General features: G+C 38.6%; 1 protein-coding gene across 1 annotated transcript in view; it reads left to right on the top strand.

Annotated features, from left to right (window-relative positions):
* Positions 1-21,646, top strand: part of ccdc88b (coiled-coil domain containing 88B) — a 75,120-nt gene that overhangs the window by 7,741 nt on the left and 45,733 nt on the right. The window contains exons 4-10 of the mRNA XM_038286536.1: positions 6,521-6,590; positions 6,792-6,850; positions 9,127-9,210; positions 10,007-10,147; positions 14,851-14,996; positions 15,322-15,403; positions 19,646-19,804. Coding sequence (XP_038142464.1) covers positions 6,521-6,590; positions 6,792-6,850; positions 9,127-9,210; positions 10,007-10,147; positions 14,851-14,996; positions 15,322-15,403; positions 19,646-19,804 — 741 coding nt within the window. The remainder of the gene's footprint in view (positions 1-6,520; positions 6,591-6,791; positions 6,851-9,126; positions 9,211-10,006; positions 10,148-14,850; positions 14,997-15,321; positions 15,404-19,645; positions 19,805-21,646) is intronic.

Genomic DNA, 21,646 nt, shown 5'->3' with positions numbered 1-21,646 from the left:
ATGAGGTGAGGGGGGGAAATAATGGAGGAGGTTCAAGCTAAGTTATTGTTCAATTCAGTTCAGTTTATTTATATAGTGTCAAATCACAACACATCATCTCAAGACACTTTATAGAAACAATTCAACAAGATCATACAGTGAAACTGATTTAAAAGTTTTGTATTTAAGGAAACCCAGTTGATTGCAATCGACTCATTGACTCGAAGGCAATCCCTCACACAAAGCATGCTTGTAGCGACTGTAGAGAGGAAAAACTCCCTTTTAACAGGAAGAAACCTCCAGCAGAACCAGGCTAAGTGTGAGCGGCCATCTGCTGAGGCTGACTGGGGTTCAAGGAGACAGAAAGAACCAGAGATACAAAAGGCAACGGTCAACCTGCTCCACAGGCAGCCCCATCCAGGAAACACACAGCCAGGCAAACGAGCTCCGAGCCAGCCCCATGTCAGAGGACGAAGAGAGCACATACAGTTGGTCACAGTCAGAGAAAAAGGAATGTTATTAGCAACACCTGTAGTAAAACGTAGCATAAAAGTCCCTTTAATAACTCCCAGTATCATGTATTTCTCAATGCGCAGTGTTGGCGCCTGTGGGATTTCAGGAACTGAAAATTATTTCCTCTGAGGATAATTTTAAAAGCCGTGTTCTCAGCCCAGAGAGCATTCCCATGCTCCAGTCAGGTGGACGGAACATGCACTGGTTTGCTTGTCACACAGCATTGGAACACGAGCCTACAAGGTTTCACTTCCTGATTTCCAATGAGCTGCTAATGTCCCTTGAAAGCTCAGGGCTTCAGGAAATGGGGGCAGTAAATGGGAAGCTCTTATCGGGCACACGAGCATTTCACCAGGTGCACTCAGACCTGACTCCACAGTCACTCAGAACATTTGGTTCCACATTTGGTCACAGTTTTACTTCTGACTCATGCTGTTGCTGTTTATGAGCTCACGCAAAGGGTGTGCAACTCAAAAGAGCATGAAAGCTCCCAACTTAAACCACAGCGTGAGGCGAGGCAAGGGTTCATTTTCTCTGCTCTGACCTTAGCTTCTCTAATATACTGGCTCAGTTAATTGTGGATTATTATGTGTGAAAGCTGTTCTTTTAAACTGGATTTAGCTATGTTTACCAGAGGAGTATCATTTAAAATCACTGTGATAAAGCTTTGCATGGTTCATTTTTTGTGTTTTGGTCTTACTAATAAACTCTTATTTGTTTGGTTCGCTCTCTTTAGATTACTCGCCTGTAATTCAACCTTTAGTTAACAGGATTTAAGGTGTTCATGTTGCTTGACTGCTAATTTATAGAACATTTAGATAAACCTGTTTTAGTGAAATCACGACATTTCTTAAGGGAACTGAGCATTTCAACTTGCCTGGTTCTCTTAAATAACCTTGTGTTGGCAGAATCTCCCAGATGGGAAGGTAAAACGGCCAATGCAGCAGCGAAAAGGACTTTAAATGTCCTGCTGTTGCAACACAATGTAAGATGTGAAAGGGAAAAAAAGTATGGGTTCTTCTAGGTGGATATATTTGTCTTAAAGGACAGAATTAGATAGCATGAGCCTCTGAGCCACAGCTGAAAGTGGTCACAGCGGAGGTGGAGCTAGTTTATCTTTATATGAGCTTCTTGAGACACCAGAAACATTTAGAGGTTTGTCACAAGACCTTTTACTCTCTGTTATTGAACACTTTTATAAGACTCTAAAGCATATACGATGCAGCTGCTAGGCTGTCATTCTCAAACTTGATACAGCTGTGACATTTTGAACTTGTTCACTTAGTTTTAATTATATTTTCGTCTTCTATTACTTTAAATTCAGGGCATGGACAGTAATTAAGCTGTCTATTAAATCCACTGGACCTGACCACAAGCTGTTTGCAATTAAATTGAACAAGAGATGGAGGAGAAATATAAAATCATATGAGAATTTTTACTCTATTACTGTATTTAGATAAAGTTGGCCCTTTTACACCACTTTTATACTGTGATGTTTAATTATTTGAATTCATCCTCAAATTTCTCAGCATTTTTTTTTCCAGTTTTTCAGTAATAATAATCTTTAGTTTTTCTTAAGACTTGTTCTTTTTCTTTTTACTCAATCTCAAAAGTGTTTGTTTAATGAAATTGGCCACTTTATTAGGTGCACTTTAGTACTATTGAATTCTGTTTGAGGGCTGCACAGTGGCGCAGTGGCTAACACTGCTGCTTTGCAGCAAGAAGGTTCTGGGTTTGATTCCTGGCCCGGGGTCTTTCTGCATGGAGTTTGCATGTTCTCCCTGAGCATGTGTGGGTTCTCTCCGGGTACACCGGCTTCCTCCCACAGTCCAAAAACATGACTGTTAGGTTAATTGGCTTCTCTAAAGTCCCCTTAGGTGTCACTGTGTGTGTGAATGGTTGTTTGTCCTGTTTGTCTCTGTGTTCCCTGCGATGGACTGGCGACCTGTCTCTCGCCTCTCGCCCGTAGACAGCCTTTGTTAAATTTCAGCAATTCTCTGTTGGATTGAGATCTGGTGAATGTGGAGGGTGTTGGAACCAATGAACTCAGGCTAAGGGTTAACCATCTTAGTAGCCATCAGAGGAGGAGGTGTACATTGGTTTCATTAAACGAGAGGCATTTTTAGCAACAACACTCAGACAGGCTGGGTTTTTCTAAAAGATAATCAGTTGGTACTGAGGGGCCCAAAGTTGGCCAAGAGCAGCAGCAGCATAAAATGTTGAGAGGAGAAAGGATGGATCTATGCTCTTATGTTGTCTCTAAACCTACTATCTGAGTGTTGCAGCTGAAAATGAGACTCGGGGAAACCCTAAAAACTTTTTCCAATCTCTTTACTTTCCCTCAGTGAGCCTCAGTTTAGGGAACAGGAGTGGGACCTGATGTGGTGCTCTGCTGCTATACTTTATATGCTTTGAGCAGAGCTGGGTCCACTGATCTCTGTTTATCCATTGGTTTGCTGATAGGCCATTATTAGTACACAGTGCTGTGAAGTCACCAGACGCCATATTGGTACTCCCTACTCGAACAACGATGCAATCCTCAGTTTCAAGGGCGCTTAAGACTTAAAATAAAGATTTAATTCATCACTTTGACACACACTTGCTGTCATTTGAGGTAAATAAATAGGCACATCACATTGCATAGTCATTTTGAAGTCTATGAATTCTATAAATCACGTAGTATAACATATTATACAAATCCATCACAACAAAATTAGTGTGTTAATGGAGCTGTACGTAGATATTAAGAATATTACACATGCGGACTATCTGATGATGCGCCAAAAGTCCTAAACTGATGGTGTACATGTGAATATACATGTATTGATTACATTGTTATGGTAATTACATGACATTACAGCTATTTTTAGGGCGCAACTCTGTGAGAGTGGGAAGTACCAAGATGGCGAAAGGTGAAATATCAGCAATCTAGTTAATGAGTAGAGATCAGTGGCTGGGTCGGACCAAAAAATGGTCCAAGAAATTTTTAGTCATGGCAACCAAGTATGATTAGTTATATGACATGGACCGACAAGCGGCATGTCGTCTTTGAATATAAAGAGAAAGAAATTACACTAATTTGTTAAAAGTCTGATATTGTAAAGACAATAAATACCTCATAAAATAATATAAATATGCGGAAATAAAACTTTCCATGAATATTTTTTCCCCAAATGAAAGCAAATTAATCCATATTTACAGAAGGTAATGCATATTTGATGCTACAGTATATATTGATTTCATAATGGCTCAGCTTATAAAAAAATAGCAAAACAGCAAAGCTACATGTAGACGTCTCTCATTCTGGTGGTGAAAAAAAAGTAATTTCTTCATTCTATGAAGCTTAGCTTTAGCTTATATGGACCAACATGTGTCTAATAAAGTGATGATATTGTTAGCTGCAGTAAAACTACTCAGAAAAAGCTTTTTTTTCAAAAGGTTACTAAAATAAATCTAACCGTTTACCACTCACTAATGATGAAATTTTGATTTCTGCAATACTTCACTAATATTACATTATTAGATAAAAAATACAATACTTCATGGTCAGTTGAATGAAGTAGAAGCATCCAAAGTCCAAAGGCGATGTAAAAGGCGTACTTTTACTCTGACAGCTATGAATCCTGACCGCTTTCAAAGAAAACAAGGACTGGCTTGGACACGAAAGATGGAAAACGAAGGAATGACCCCAAAGCTTTAGCACAACAAGTGAAACTGTAATCGCAAGCACAGCATAGATAATTGCAATGTGTGCCGCTCATATCGTTTACTAATCTCCCTTGGAAGGATGCATTACCGTATCAAGGGATGATGTTTAAATTATAGCAGCTGAGAAATCTGAGCAAATATAACCCTGAACTGTACGGAGATCTCGGCTGCGCTGCCAAGCAGGTAGTTATTCACACAGAGACATCGGCGTGCCAAGAACAACAGGCCGCTGCTATATAATTTTCAGAGTGTCTAAGTTGCTGCCGGAGTCTATTTGGCATCGGGAGCCACGAGCGGCTCGATGGCCATGTCAGGGCTGCAGAGGCTATTATCCTGCATGCCCCGAAAGGAGCAGAATTGTAAGCTTGGCTGCACATAGCAGTTGTTAAAGGAAGTCCTCTCCTACCTCTGGTGCTCTACAGTTTATAAAAAAAAAAAAAAAGGAGTTGTAATTGTGAATTGCTTCTGCAGTCTGATGGTTTTCCTTTGATGGATGAGAACAGACTTCCAGAGCAGTTGGGGAAGGAGCTCGCCAGTGTGGGAGCGGGGCTTTCTGACAGAAATTTTTTTAATTACCCGAGATGCTGTTGTTGTCTGAGACTAATTAAATAAAATGAGCAACAGAAGGATCACCTGCTAAACTCTGACTACATTAGATGTAGGAGGAACGCGCTACAGACCCACACCATGAATCCTCTCTCGCTGCCAGAGAAACCAGGTTTTCTGGATAGGAAATGTCTGAGGCGTCTGCAGTCCAGCTTGATTCAGCGTCATTTGATAGAGCCAGAAGATTAGTCCAAGAGCTTAGAACACAAATTACAACTTGCCGAAACAAGCTGACCACGATGTTGGGCCTTCTGCCGCTACTCAATCATGTCTTTTCCTCTGAAACACATTATAGATGCTCTGTCGAACAATCAATTGTTTATTCTTCCTGGCTTTAGTGGATAATGGGCTTGAGGTTTATTAGCTTAAGTAATCTCCGTGTTTGAAATGATTTAAATGTTAACAAATGGCTGTCTTCAATCAACATGATCTGTTAGATCAGTTTGTTTGGATAATGCAAATGAAGCTCAGCACCTTACAAAAGTATTCACACCTCCTAGACCTTTTTACATTTTGTCTTGGAATTGAGGCTTTTTTCTACCAGTTTAGCTCAGTCGGATTGAATAGAGATCACATCATTACTGGGATTATGCTACAGTTGGAAAGAAGTCTGGACTTTGACTAGACCATGTGAACATATTACTGGAGCTGTATGTGTAGTCTAGTTGTTTTGTTGGAACGTAAAGCTTTGCCCCATCATCAACTCCTCTAGTGGGTTTTCCTGGATTATGTTATTATATGCTGCTTGTTCATCCATCCTCCCATAAGATCTGACAGGTTCGCTGTCCCTGCTAAAGAGCAGCATCCTCACAGTATCACAGTGCCAACACCATGGTTCATAGTGGGGTCAGTGTGTTTAAAATGATGTACAGTTTTAGTTTTTAGTCTCATACATTATTTTACACGCAGGTTAAAGCAGTTTTCTTCCATCTCATTGACCAGCCAGCCAGTTTAAATGAGAGGTTATGTTTAAACAGCTTTTCATGGTGTATATATAAGACTACATTCCAGACAGGGGACTCTGTTTATTGATGAGTTACTCAGCTGATTGTTAAGCATTTTATTTTGCAGTTTGGAGAAAAAGGAGGCTAACTGTAAATGTATGACACAAAATTATTAATTCTTTTGCCTAGACATCACTATAATGCTATGTGCACTCTATAAATTATTTGTTTAAAAGGGAGAGATGATTGACAGGTTTTATAAAGTTCTAAAAAACATCTTTTACTAAAAAAAAAATTCTCATCAAAGAAAAAGAGAAAAGTTTTAATTTTGATTTCAGGCTTTAAAAATGTTTTCTTCGTGGTAATACTGTCTGTTGCCACTGAAAGCAACTGCATTTTGATGACGTCTGTTGTGATGTCTGCTACTCGGTGAATGTCACACTAACCTCATTACCCACGTTTCAGAATCGGAGCAATGAGCACTTCACTGATTTTTACTTCACATCACAATCACTTTGTCTTTGTTTTTACTAAAGGAAAAAAAATGAAAATTTATATTCAGAAATGTAAAATCAAAAAGCATTAATGTTCTTTTGGCTTAAAGGATAAAAAAAAAACCCGTCTTGTTAGGTTTCTCTTCTTTGTTTACACTACAAATTACAGCAACCAGGTGGAAAATGTTGCTCGGGCGCCTCACTATCTGCAGACTGACTGTAGACAGGAAGATGTTTATTTGTACTTAACTCTCCACATTCATCCATTTCATACAGGAGGACCTGCAGCAGTTGATCCTCATGCCTCTCCCAAATGTGGCCTTACTGGGGCAGGACCCCCTAACAGGTACAAGATAACAACATGATCCTATCAGTGGCGTGTCTCTCAGCCACCAGAAACTCATTATTTCATGCACAAGTCCATATCTGGGCAATCTGTGAAGCACATTAAGGTGATAATGATGAGGAGGACGGTGGAGCGGGGCGGAGAGGATGATGATGATGACGGTGATAATGAGGCTGATGACAGTTATTTCTGTGTCCTCAGAGGCAGCTGTGGAAGAGCTCCGGAGACTACTGCTGCTCCTATTGGGCTGTGCAGTGCAGGTGATCCAAACACACACACACTCACACATTTAATGCGAAGTAATTACATGAATTCTGCTTTTAGGTAATGATCATAAAACTAGAATTTATTCTCTTCTAAAAACAGTTTTGATAGGGTTCTTTTAACCCTTTAATTTCATTTTTTTGTTCATGTTCATGCTTAATAGTTCACCTAGGACAAAGATGTGTTTAAATAGACATAATAAAACACAGCACTGAAATTGTGCAATTATCTCAAGTATTCGCTTGCTTCACTCAGGAAGTGATTGGAAATGATTCACCTGGCACAGTAAGCCTGGCGCTTCTTGTCTTTGGAAGTTTATTCTCTTCTTCTCGGCAGAAATATTCATGCTCAGCTCCAGGACTTTCACAGTTTCCCTGATTATTCTTCCCTGAAGCCATTTGTGCATCTTCCTGGCAGTTTATGTTCATGTTGCTGAAGGGAACTCAGGATCTCTGCCATGGTGATAAGTGTTAAAGCCAGAGTGATTAGCCAGAGAGTCTGTTGGTAGTTCCAGACTTGAATCAATGGAGGCATCAGAGCTTTGGGACACTTGGGAGGCTGCAGACACGTCCCCCCATATTATCATCTCCACATGTCAAAACACATCTCTATTGAGCTCGTAGCTTAACTTTTTTACTCTGACATGCAGAAAAAGCCAAACAGTTGGGCTGAGGAACAGTTTTGTTTCTGCAAGGTTCCTTATAATTATTTAAACTTAACATTTCTGTTAAAAGAGTTGAAGCACATTTTTCGAACAATTTTTTCCCTACCTCATTGTTAGCTGCTGTATGTCGTTTCAAAACGCACGCGTCATAACCACAGGACATGTCCTCATTATTTTGAATGGACTTCCTATCAATTTCTATTTATTTCAAAAGCCTAACATTACCAATGCAAACCTAACCTAAACCTAACCCCATTCACACTTTAAACCTAACCGTCAACCCAAGAGGGATTTAGTCAGTGTTGTGCCTGAACGCGTTCATTGAACGAAAGTTCATGAACTCGTTCATATTTTGGGCGAACGTGAACTGAACGTACTGTATTACTGCCTGATGAACGTTATTGTGAACTCGTTCATTCTGGTGTCTGTAAACGGCACGCTCTCTCAGTTCAACTCCGTTCAATAGGTTGCCAGATTTCTATAGAGCCCTCCGGGCAAAACCCCGGCTAAATCACACCGTAAACAGGCCTTAATATGTAGCGGGAAAAACATCCAATCTGGCAACACCAGCTACCAGCGTCGTAGCCTACAGCCGCGTGCGTCATCAAAACAAAATGCAGCGTGGAAGCCTCAGCAGCATGGAGACGACCGTGGATGCGACAAAGCAGCAGTATGATCACTTAAAACAGTTTTATGACCAGGTGGTCGGTGAGGATGATGGCAACAATCTTACATTTCTCTGCAAACTTTGCCCGCCGGCTTTCAGTAAAAAAATCCGCACTTCAGTAACCTTAAATTCCTACCTCAGCTGGTCCCTCAGTTTCTGTCAGTAAAATGTTCTTAAGGGTTTTACTATTCATGTAACTTGTTTCTTAAACCTGCCTGGTATAATTTTCTAGGATTCCAGGATTCCTTTTTAGTATGTATTGAAATGGAATTTCAAATTGAAAAAATTATTAAAATAAAAAAAAAAAATTTGCACCTTAAAGACTACTTTCCTGTTTTTCTTTTAACAATTCCTCATAAAAAAGACCATTCAAGCAGCACATTTTTCCTGATGTTTTTGAGAATATACTGTAGGGGTGAAAGCTGCAGCTGCTACTAGTGTGAAGTGAATGGACAGCAACAAAGCGTTAAAGCAACAATGGGGAAATGCTGTCCCCTCAATGCTAATGTAAACCCTGGTTGGATAAGGATTCAAAACTGGATATGAAGATGAAATCTGACGCACAGTTTCAGTGTTACAACTGATAAAATAATTGCTGTCTGCAGTACGCTATGGTGTAATTGAGCAATATATGAAAAAAAAAAGAACTATGAACTAGTTCATTTTTTGGAACTGTGAACTTAGTTCAAAATTTTGAATTATGAACTATGAACTGAACTAGTTCATTTTAAAATGTGTGAACTGAACTTTGAACTAGTTCACGTAGAAAGAGAACTTTCCCAACACTGGATTTAGTTTACCTCATTGGGACCAGTAGGCTGGTTCCCAAGTGTCTGTAAGTTCCAGCAGTAGGGTATATTCCTGGGAAATTAACCTTACACTTTCTGCAGTGTATGGCTGATGGTGCATCATGCATTTATTCCTCTTCTTTGTGTCTGCAGTGTGAGAACAAGGAGACATTCATCCAGCAGATCCAGTCTCTGGACATTGAGACTCAGGCAGCCATTGCCATCTGTATTCAGCAGGTAAGTGAAGAACCTGTCTGAATTAAATCAGCTGCCCCCCCCTACAATATGAAAGTGGGATATTCTGTCCTGGGAAGAGTTTCTAAAGAACACATTTGTCCCTAAATAATATATCGCACAGTATTTCTGTGATGTCTGCCTGTAGGCGAAAATAGAAGTTATTATTCCTCTTTCTGATGCTGCAAGTAAGTGTGAAAATGAGCTACTTGTCATTCTGCTGGCTGTCTTGTAAAGACCTCTCGGTGCCCCCTGGTGATGGATCTTCCACCCGTCATGTCCACCTCTCCACCTCCACCTCTGTCACATCACTGCTTCATCTTTCCTTGCTTTTTGTCATTCTCTGTCGTCTATTAAAGCATAAATGCCACTTGGCTCTCCTTTGAAAATATTCCTCCTATAAATAATTGCCGGCTTCAGAAAAACAGCATGCTGGCTACCAGCATGGCTGAATTTCAGAAACAGCGTGTAGCCCACCAGCCTTTTTATTGCCAAACTTTTCAGCCTAATAAATGACAGAGGTGAAAAGTCCTCCTCCTGTGTGGATTGATGCATCCCCTGCTTCCTGCTCATATGGCCTCCACCCGTGAATCTCTCAAAGCCATCAACATGATCATTAGTTTTGCATGCGCGAGTCGAGCCAGGCAGAATGTAAAACGTAGTAATTTCTAATCTACCCAGATGCTTGGTATTCATAGCACACTTGCTTTGCCTGGAGAGTTTGTCCCCTGATCTGTCAATTGTATCAGACTTGGAAGGATTTGTATCCCAGAAACCTGAAGAAGTGTCCTTGCTGCAGGTGACCCAGGATCCTAGAGTGGTGTTGCCTCTTCAATGGGAGGAGCTGGTGGAGGCAGAAGGCGCAGACCTGCAGCGGGCCTTTAGCTCCATGGCCAAGCAAATCCAAAGCCTGCTGGCACAGAGAGACACACACCTGGAGGTACGTCTGCTCATGAATCAATGAATAATTACCTTCTTCCTGGATCAAACATGAATGAAAAGATCTCAGCTGACATACACGCTATTTTACGATAATCATTATTTCCTATATATGATTAGATCTTCAGATAATAAAAATATATTGATAAAAATTATATAAAAAAAGCCAAGTTCAGATTGCTGGTGAAGACTCTCATTCATCCAGGTCATAGTCATTCCAAAAAAAGAAAATTAAAAACAATCCACTGGACTTTGTTTCCAGATTTGAAGACGTTTCGCTTCCCATCCAGGAAGCTTTATCAATTCAAAATGTCAGTAATAGCTTTGAGTTCAAGGTTTTATACTGTAGCCCATCAACTTGTTTTGAAAACATGTAAATTGAAACCGTTTTGTTGATTTTGTTCACTCTGAGTTGGTTTGTTTTAACCCAGATGAAATCTAGTTGTCTTCAATAAATGTAGTGTGATCTTATCAGTAATCAGGTGTTTACAGACCGAGCCTTATTAAGGAGGAAACCTTAAACAGCATGTCGCTTTCAGCTTTCCGGAGATGATTCTTTTAGAAAAGCACCTAGAGATGTGGTAGGTCTTTAACTGTAACCCCAACCTGTAGCCATCGCTCTCCAAAGCTCTATTAGTACAAAAATCTGAAAACTTGAACTTGAAAGGATGTGAAACTTGAGGCCCAAAACAAAATGAGAGTTTGTAGGAGCTCTAGGTCTTTTGGAGGCATCAACAGTATCCATTAGATCAGGAAGATCAACCTCCTGGGGAGTGGAGCACACACACACCACAGAGGTTATCACTGCTATAGTGACACCTTGCCTTTGGCATCGCTGAACCACAGTTTTGATCCTGGCTTCAAAGGATAGAAACAGAAACAGCATAAGGGAAACAAAGGATACCAGTTGTATATGTGAGTTCCTTTTAGGACAGACAGACGCAAGGACATGTACTGAGAAAAACTGGAAACCTTAAGAGACTGTTAACACACTAAGATTTACAAAGATTTACAAAAAATACAAAAAAAATTATGTTAATGATCCAATTACATATTTGCTGTTTTTTTTTTCTGGTAAAATACAGTTTCAGAGCTTCCACTGAGCCTCTGAATGCATCTTTGAAGATTTTTTTGTCACTAAACACTTGATTTCAGTCTCACCCCTTCTCCGGTGCACTGAGTCGTTATTTAACAATAGTCTGTGTAATCCCTACTAAAAGGTACAATTATTGGACCTATATAAATGTATATAGTAAATAAGTGAGAGTCAGGGTATTTATTTGTAGGCTTTGCGCACCGTAGGGGGGTCCGGGAATATCCTCCCATTAAAAAATGTATAAATTTAGACTCTCTGAAGTGCTATTTCCTGCATTTTTAGGTGGGATGCTGCTAACCTCTTGTCTTTGTTACAGCACTACTTTTGTCCTGATTATTTAAAGTATTTGTGCTTGACTAGACTTAAACTTAGACAACTTTTATTGTAATTTTGTATACACAGATGGTAAACAAAACATTTTCGTTTAGTACAGCTTTTCAGACACTAGAGGTGAAAATGTATTAAGGAAGACACAAAATAATTTTTTGGTACAATATTATTTTGTACCAAAAAATTCAAACAATCAGAAAGTGTAATGCTATGTTCTCTCCGCAATTTGAGAATGAGTACAAGCTTCATTACTGATGCTTGTACACATTAAGATCAGACAGGAGCATCAAAGATGCTCCTGAAGTGCGTCCGGGAAAATGTGTCCAGATGCATCTAATTGTTCTGCTGCTCCTGTGTTCAATGGCAGAGAGCGGCTATATTTGCTATGATCAGTGGGCAGTGTTGGGCAAGCTACTTGTCCAGTGTAGTGAGCTAAGCTATCAGTTACTCAACAATAAATTAAGCTTCACTACACAAAAGCTACCACCTAAAGAATTATAGCAAGCTAAGTTACACTAATGTGTTAAAAGTAGCTTAACTACATCAGAAGCTACTTAACGTTGTACCAACCTAATGTCAATTCAAAATGAGTCTGATGCACTGGTTAAAATATAAATTAAAGATCAGCCAATGACATAACACAGTGTAAACATTGCTTTATGATCAGCATATTAAAATAAAAACTAAAGTAATTACTAGTAGACAAACTAGTAAACAATCTGCTGTTATTAGAACCAAATTAAAGGTACTGTGTAGTGTTCTACACACCGAGACATGGCTATGAGTTTGCATTCAATGGACATCTCTAGGGAAAACAAAACCCTACAAAAGACCTCAATTAAACAGTTGATTCAAGTAACAAACAAATCTGTTTACAAAAGAAGGTGAAAAAATAAAGAAGCTAATTAAGAGATACATATATATATGTCTCACCATATAATTTAATTTCTACCTACATATTTATTCATTGTATTTTTGAAGGCAATTAATTGAATGCTTATTTATTTATTTATTGAGCATTTATTTATTTATGTATTTATTTTATATACGGTAGAGCTTTTCCTCCATAAAAAATCTTATCTGTGCACAGCCTAAAAACAGATTTATGTAAACATCCTGTCAGGTAAACTAGGCCATGAAAATACAATATCGAAGTTTCACTACTGCTCTCTAATTAGAGTATCTTAGTGGCACATAGATATGGGAGAATTATCCTGCCATAATGCAAGAGCACATAACTTCAATTAGAGAAAAGAATTTCATCTTCTTGCTCTCAAAACTTATAATGCTCACACTCAAAACATGCGCTCTCTCTCAAATATTTTCTCTTCTTTCTCAAATCTTTGTTTCTTCTCTCAGATTTAATGCTTCTTGCACAGATATTTTCTCCTCTCGCTTGCCTCCTTCTCTTCGTGCACAAACCGCGCTCTGTTACGCTCGCAAACCCGTAGGCTCTGCTTGCGGATTTGTTTTGCTCTCTCAGACTGCAGTTGGATCGTTGCCTAGCAACCTTTCCAGCCAATAGAACGACAGCCTGGGAAAGGGTGCGCTTGTTTAACCCTACTGAGTGTGCCTGTGCTACTACGCCACTTATAAGAGCGTCAGCTGAAACTGCTATTTACAGTAGTTTTGTGGCTGATTGTTGTTTAGAAATAGAAAACCTGGTTTCATTTCTTAGTTTTGCCCTGGATTTTGTAGCGTTTGTGGACGCTACGTCGCTACTTGATCAAAACAATAACGTCGCTACAGGAAAGTTACTTGATAAATAAAGCAGCGACGCTACGGTCAAGCTACTGGAAAATGTAGTTAAACTAATAGCTTCGCTACATGTAGCGGCGCTACTGCCCATCACTGTCAGTGGGTAAAAAGTGCTAATATATTTTTATGCGAGAAAGTCCACTTAAAACATCATCTGTGCAATCAGTTCATTAAGATTTCAATCCTGCCTTAAAGTATTATTCGCTGTGCGGTGCGCTATCACTGGGAATCCCCAGCAGCAGCTGCCTCAGTACCGTTAGCCTCTTGGAGATTTTCCCTATGTGGCGGGTGGAAGTAAAGAGAACATATTTTGTCGGCAGGTTTCGACATTTTAAATAAATTTAGGCCTTAATAAACAGTTTCAGAGGAGTGATCATAGCGATCTGCATCACAAATGCTATGTCTCAACCCCCTGCCAGCTCCCAGATCAGCTTCTCTCATTGATAGATGTGGTGCGTCGAGCAGCAAAAGTTAAAATTTTCCAACTGCAGCATCTGCTGCTTGTGAAATTTTGAACATTTGTGCAAAGTTTCCAGGGGGAAAAACAGGGCGTACAATTTCTGAAACCTGAAAACAACTCAAGTCTTTTAGGCTTTTCAACACCGTTACCTCTTTTAACAAGATATTTAGTTTAACCCTTAAATTCCTATTGAAATGTTCAGGACAATACAAAGGAATAGTGCTTGGGCTCATGCACACCCACCCAATACTTACCTTTTTTTTATACATGTCCCAGTAATTAGGACAGACTTTTCTGTCCCCTATTTTGAAACAAAACAAAAAAGTTAGTGAATCCACCCCCCCAACTCCATGTGACGCTAAAGACGTGTTTAAACTATCCCTTCCCAACAGCTCACAGCTTTTTGGTGTTTTCATAAACTTTGCTACCCACCAAAAATATTTGGTACATAGATTATAATTTTTTTTTTATGTATAGAAAGAAGTCCTGTTTTATATATCATAAAGCTGACTTGCAATGTGATTAAAAAATTATAATAAATTGCAGAAGTGATCTTAAGCAAGATGTCTCCTACTCCCACTGCTCTCTGGGTGCTGAGTGTCTTCAGTTCACTTCCTGCTTGTCATTACGGTAAATTGTTAAAACTGTGATCATGGCTTATATTTGGTTTAGATGCTGAGATAGAAGTTGTGTGGAAGCATAAAAAAGTGCTTTGGCAAATATGCTTGGAAGATTGATAATCTAAGCAGCTCTAAATGCTACATATACATGTATGAAACACATTTCAAACTGTCAGGTTTAAATAAAATTGCTGTAATTTATATGCATTAAAAAAACGTTGCAGAGGTTAAATCTGCTTCATATTTAGCCACCTGAAAACCTTTCGAAGAAGAATTCGGATCAGGAAGCCTTTTTTTTCTTAGTTATTCCTAATAGTAATATATTGTTTTTAGTATATTAGTATATATGTGCATTTTTTAAATTGCCTATACTCTACTCAGATATGTTAATGTTGACATTAAATATTTAATTTTAAGTAACTTTTTTCCTTCCTGCACAGAGGATAGCAGAGCTGTGTCAGGAGCGAGAAGCCCATGGTGATTCAACCACGGTACCACTAGGGGGCCACGTTGACGATCTGCCGCAGAGCCTGGCCCTCCAGCTGGCTGACAAAAAGGCCAAACTCCGCCGCCTCAAACAACAACTGTGAGTGTGTGTGTGGAAGTGTGTATGTGCAGAAACATCCCTGGAGAATCTTTAGTAAAGTTGCCATAAAGGTCAACATTAATAATGTGCAAATTTTGTCATTCCTCTACATGCACAAAAATTAGTTGTTACTCAGCAACGAGCAGGGTACTCAGTGTAGCAATCTAATTTCCACCATTTATTCAGATTTAGCCAAAGGTCAAAGTTCGGCTAAAAGTCAGAAGCACTGTTCTGCACACATTTTGTGTTTATTTTTTTGCAGTTTTTTGTTCCAGTTCTAAGCGATAAGAGTTGAGCTGAGATTTGTGCATTTTGTGTATTTTAGGGAGGACAAAGGTGATCAGATTCTGGATTACAAGCAGGAGGTTCAAATGATGGAGGATCAGCTGAAGAAACTTCAAAAAGAGGTACGGACAGAGGCACACTATTCTTCCTGCACATTGGTCTAAAAGAAAATATTAATTAGGAATTTCTTTTTTTCCTAATATTGATCTCAGCCAGTTAACAGTGAAGTGTTTGTTGGTGATGAATCTGAGTCTTATAGGTCATTAAAGATTAAAGGCCCCGGGCTACTTTGGAGCCATAAGCAAGATTACTTAAAGCTAAAATAATGAAAATTTTTCTAGTTTGAGATTGCATGGCATCAGTCATCATTTACTGGTACTGGATTAAACTAAAATTTTGTATATTATCACAAGAATATGAGTCTTTGATTTTTATCCTGCTGTGGCTCTACATAGCCTGCTCACAGAGGAACTACTGTCCTGTAATCATTCAGTTCCCAAACCCATAAAAGGATGTTGCAACATCAGATCTGTGTTGTCAGTGACACGACACTGAAGTCAGCATCTGATTCATGCCATCAATGTCTGCTGTTTACTCTATATTAACACCACTTTGGGTCAAACAAGGTAAAATTATGAGCTGAAATGTGGTCTGCAGAGTCTGCAAGATCCACTTCTGTCTCTAAGCTGAGCTTAACTGCTTCATAGAATACAACCAGTAGTCTCATGAAATTAAATAATATAAAAATTTAAGTCAGAAAAACTTAAGTAAAAAAGTTAAAAAGCTCAATTTAAAAGTTATAAAGCAAAGTGAAAAATGTGGGTTCCTGTATCAGCATTAATGATGGTTATAATCTAACAAAAATTAGTTTCTTTCTTTCTGTAAGTGGTTTTCATTAATTTCTTATAAAAAAAACACTCATAGGATTTTTCTTCTTACCATATTACAGCAATTAATTATTTCTTGTAATTACACTGACCTTGATTTCTACCATTTAAACACATTTTTTTTAATCTTACGAACGTAATAATGTATTGCTTTGTCTTCCAATAAAACTCTTGACTTGACCTTTTGAAATTCAAAATATTTCACTGAATGCCCAATAAAGAGTTAAATAAGTTAAATTATTCTTTCATCTAATATATGAATATATGGCAACTTTAATGGGAGAACTCGCCTGCTAAGGCATGTTAGATAAACTGTGACTTAGGAACAAGTCTGAAATGCTAGTATTCACCCTCAGATAATCTCCAAAAGATCTGTAAGAAACTGGAGAGAGAACCTAAAAGCAAATTTATTTAAACTTTTTTTTCTCTTACTTCCTCTGAATCAGCTGAGGTCTTTAAAGTAATGAGAAACAAGAGGGACACACAGGGCTGTGGTTATTCATATTTCTATTTAATTAAAGAGAAATCCTTGTTTGATAAACAATGTAGATGTTTGTCTCTACCTTTTTAATTATGATCGTGTGTCTTACAAGCCCATTTAAGCTGGGCACAAAAGAAATCAATCTGTATTTATAAAAACTTTCTTTCCAATACCAATCATGAGCAATATTATCTATCAGAGCTGCACATTAGGGTATGCCCCCTCTAGCAGGTGGCACCTAAGACAGCTGCCTATGACTCGTTTGTTATGCATGCTCGAAAAGATCCTATTTGCTGGTTTGTTTATTATTTATTTTAACAAACAACAGTACACTGAGAATGCAACTGCAGCCTATTGATTAGGTGAAGATTAATAAAATATTTTAACAAATTACAGCTTTTTGAAAAAGGGAACTGAAGGAAAGAACTACCAAATCTTCCTTCTGCTTATATGGGTCGGTGACTTTACAAGAGATTAAGCTGATCGGAGGACATTACTAAACACTCTGCAGATAAGAAACTTTTTACAGATAAGGAAGCATTTAGATTTCCTTCCAGTCATTCATGATCTACTTTATAAACCTCTTCCATTCTCATTAAGGAGGACTGAATGCTGCAAGACAGTGACTCGATGCAGATTGCTGGGTACACTTAGATGGAGAACTTTTTAATCAGGGAAGAGGTGATTAACTGAACTTGACTGCATTGTTTGATGACTATGATCTAACTGGAATGGATAGATTCAGAATATGTCTAGATTATTGGAAGGAACTGAGCTTGTAATACTTTTAGGTACCCTGGGAGGAAACATGTTATTGAGCTGGCACCACATAAATAAACAGACTTAAACTGTTTTTTTTACTCTGGAAATTCACAAAGGCATCCAAAACATGGCTTACACAGAAATAAATTGATATGACATTTAAAATAATGTGAACGCATAAAAAACTTTTTTCTTTGCTGCTGTGCATTGAATTATCTAAACTGTATCTGTGGCTTATATATTATACTGCATTTTTGATTAGATCTGAGGTTTTTGTTTTCAGCATAGAGAGAGAAAATGACAGCAGCTTTAAGTTCTGGCAACAAATCCTTTAATGGCTTCAAAAGTTCAGTTTAGCCAGCTGTTTTGCCTCTCATCCAAGAGGCTTCTTCAGTTCTAACTAGTGGTGGGGAGCACTGAGATTAATACACTGTTGGTCTAAAACAGAATTAGGGGGAACTAAAGGTGGCTCTGATCCCTCCCACTGAATTGGCCATGGAGGTCACCTGGGGGGTGTTAATGGTTGTTAGGGGGTTCTGATGGGTCGTTAACTCCCTCGTCAGAGTGGCTTCGGTCACATGCCTCATTGAAGTGTGAGTCAGGTGAGAGGTTAATCTTCTGGATATTGTTCCTAAAATTGCTTCGTAAGTAGGTGAAAGGTGATGTCTAAGAACACCTTATGTGTTGAGAGATGGCTTTTCCATTTTAACAAAGATGGCCTCCTTAACCCTTGCTCAAACCTGCTTTGTTAATTTGCAAGGCGTTGTTGTCCTCAAACGAGTATCCTTTAGCCTTCAGGTGAACAGCTGAATCCTGTCCTGAGGAGTTGGCTCTCCTGTGTTGAGCCATGTACCTGTGTAGTGGTTGCTTGGTCTCTACAATGTCTCTCCAAAGGTTTGTGCACTCTTTACTACACTGAATGGCATAAACCACGCTGTCGGCCTTGTTTCTGAGTGTCTTGTCTTTAGGGTGAAACAGTTTTTGTTTCAGGGTGTTGCTGGGTTTGAAGTGCACTGGAATCCAGAGCTGGTTAAAAATCCTCCTGAGTTTTTCAGAGACTCCAGCAACATAGGGAATGACAATATTCCTTCTTCTGTCTCTTCCGTCTTAGCAGACCTCTGTGGGATAACCACAGTTCTTCAGTGACATCTTGAAATGGCCCTTTTCTCTCATCTTCCCTCTATTATTGGTGGGAATGGTTTCTTCTCATCTGATGCTGCCTAGTTTGTTTTCCAGTAGGTGGTGTGAGTCAAAACGGAGGTACTGGTCGATGTGTGTGTGGGTTTCCTGTAGAATTCTATGTTGAGTTGTCTGTTTTCCATGAAGTGAACTGTGCAGTTCAGGAGGACAAGGCTGTCATCTTTCACATCTTTCCGAGTGAATTTCATGTTTCTGTCCTTTGCGTTGATGTGGTCTGTGAACATGTTGATATCCTTGGTCTTTATTTTGACCCATGTGTCATCCACGTATCTGAATCAGTGAATGTGAATGGGTCTAGTTTCGATGTATGAGAGTGCATGTGAGTCTAGACCTCTGCTTTCCACTTTTCCGTGTATAAGTTTGCCACTATGGGAGACATATAAACCTACAGTATATTAATTTCAGTGATCCCCTCTACCAGTTAGAACTGAAGAAGCCTCTTGGATGTGAGTCGAAATGCAGAAAACTTTACATCCAGTTGCCTAAATTGAACTTGTCAAGTTTTACCATGACCTGAATGACTGAGAATCTTCACAGATATGTTTATGTAGATGTTATATTCAATCTTGCTTTGGGGAAGCATTTTTGTGTGATTTCCTTTTACAATATAGTCTCTCACCTCGAATAAATGGCAAATGGCTTATTTATTATATAGCGATTTATGAAGAGTCCTCAAAGAGCTTTACAATACATTTACCCATTCACACGCTATAGGTGGCTTGCTACATTATAGCCACAACTGCTCAGGGGCGGACTGACAAAAGTAAAGCTGTCAGACATCAGTGCCACCTAGTGCTTCTGTTTGCAGGACAAACCCATATATTTTATGCTGTATAATGCTTAATTAGAAAGTTGCGAACATACCTTTAGATTAGGATCTGCTGGGGAAAGATAATTCGGAAATTGTTTTCCCAGTCAAAGGCATATTTCCCTTATCTTGCATCAAACTGCTTCACTTCCTACTACTACCTCACCTCCAGCCAGAATCAATCCACTGTCCTGTTTGTGTGATACTGTATCTCATGTTCCTCCAGAACCGTTCTCTGCAGAGCGAGGTGAGGGGCATGCGTGCTCTCCGGGACGAGCTCGACTGTGCCCGGGAACGGGCTACACGGACCGAGCAGATTCAGGCTGAGCTTCAGAGCTGCAAACACAAACTGCGCAGCCTGGAGCTGACTCGCACTCAGCTGAAGGTACGCACATCAACTGCCAGCAGACGGTTCATAAAACACACCAGGACAAGCTGCTCAGTCCCAACCAAATCACAGATACAAAAACATTCAACGAAACACAAAATGAGATCTATTATTCAAACATTTACCAAATAAGATAAGTTAAATATATAGTATAATTAGAGAAACTCGCATCCAAAAGATCTTAAATTAAATCTGGTGGTAAAGCTTGTATAATGGGTGAAACTAATATTTGATAAAAAAGAAGTGTCATTTAATCTTATTATTATAATAGTGTCTCTTATTACTATTCCCTCTCACCGCTCTCAGCGTTTCATTCAAAAGAAAGCATGGACCATGAAATTCAAAGCCGTAGAGCGAGGTTATACTGTGTGGTGTCATCTGGATTTACAGCTCAGAGCTGCTTCGTTGACGAGGAGGAGCAGGAGTTCGCCTCTAGTAGCTGGAACTTTTACAGCCGAATGAAATTTATTCTGAACAAGCTGAAATTTTCTGAGGCAGAAAATGTCTTCACATCCTTGTAAAACATCTCCCCTTGTCCTCACTGTCACCTTCTCTCATGTTTTTGATCCATTCTTCCTGTTGGTTCTGTCCTTGTGTTTGTTTTATCCACCTTCTATTGAAATAAATGACAAAAATCCTCTTAAAGAAGTGTCAAAGCAAAATCTAAAATCATTATAACTGTAAAATGCCTTAAGAGGACTTGTGTTGTGAATTGGCGCTCTATAAATAAACTAAATTTAATTGAATTATGGAGCTTTTAAACAGTGAAATCTAACCTATCTTACTAAATATGTTATTTAATATTCTTCTGTACTGTTTTCATAAGGGGGTCATTCGTCTTATATTATCTCCAAAAGAGGGTTGGCAAGGGGAAAACCACTCTAGTTAAAAGGGGCTGAAATTATTTAGAACCACAACACTAGTTCAGTTTTTTTCTGTGTTTGCAAATATTTTTGACTGACTCGTCCCTGCCATCCCTGCAGAATTAACCTAACAGACATCTAACAGTTTTCTAATTAAAGATGCAATAATAACATCAACAAATCTCACGCTATGCTGTTTACTCACATCAGGTCGATTCATGCTTGAAACTAAAAACTGCGCTGATTAACTACTTTTTTATTAAGTTGTGTATAATTATATGAACGCTTTGCTCAAAGACAGTGTTACTGAAGGTAGAGAACCCAAATATTGCCCTTGTAAAATAAAAAAAAACAGCCAATAAATGATTTAAGTAAAATTAAAAAAGATGACTCTGGATAAATTTTGAGAAAAAAAAACAATTACTAAAGTACCGGGTCAGCGATCTAAGCATGTGGTATAATATAAAAAAAATATATTTAGAAGTGGCAGACAAAAATATGAAATGATGTTTCTAATCTGATATTTATGACTACAATAAACCAAATCAGTACAATAAATACTAATATTACAGCTAACAAACTCAGGCAGAAGTAATAACGGAATGTGTCATCCAATATGTATTAAACTATTTACTTACAGCAGGGCATATATATGTGTGTTTGAATAGGGCAGTTATAATAGCTACAGTTTATTGCATACTGTATAACCATGACCTCCAAATGTCCCAGAATGCACAGCAGATGCAAAACAAGATTAAATCAACAAAGCGTGTTTGAGTAATCACTTCAACATAAGCTGTAAATCTGTTTGGTGTATTTATTTTGTTAAAGGTATTTTTTATTGAGGTTATTCATGATGAGTAGAGTAGCCAGAAATACTCAAGAGTTGTAAGACTGCATTATTTTATTACTAAAACAGAAGTAAAAAGAATGGTGGAGTAGCAGTACTCCTAAACTTAAATTTTTACAAAAAGTT

Source organism: Cyprinodon tularosa, unplaced genomic scaffold (genome assembly GCF_016077235.1).
Source record: "Cyprinodon tularosa strain WSP-4 unplaced genomic scaffold, ASM1607723v1 ctg228, whole genome shotgun sequence".
In the NCBI taxonomy this organism is placed as follows: domain Eukaryota; kingdom Metazoa; phylum Chordata; class Actinopteri; order Cyprinodontiformes; family Cyprinodontidae; genus Cyprinodon; species Cyprinodon tularosa.
Note: the sequence above shows the minus strand (reverse complement) of the source record. Positions and strands in the feature narration are given on the sequence as shown.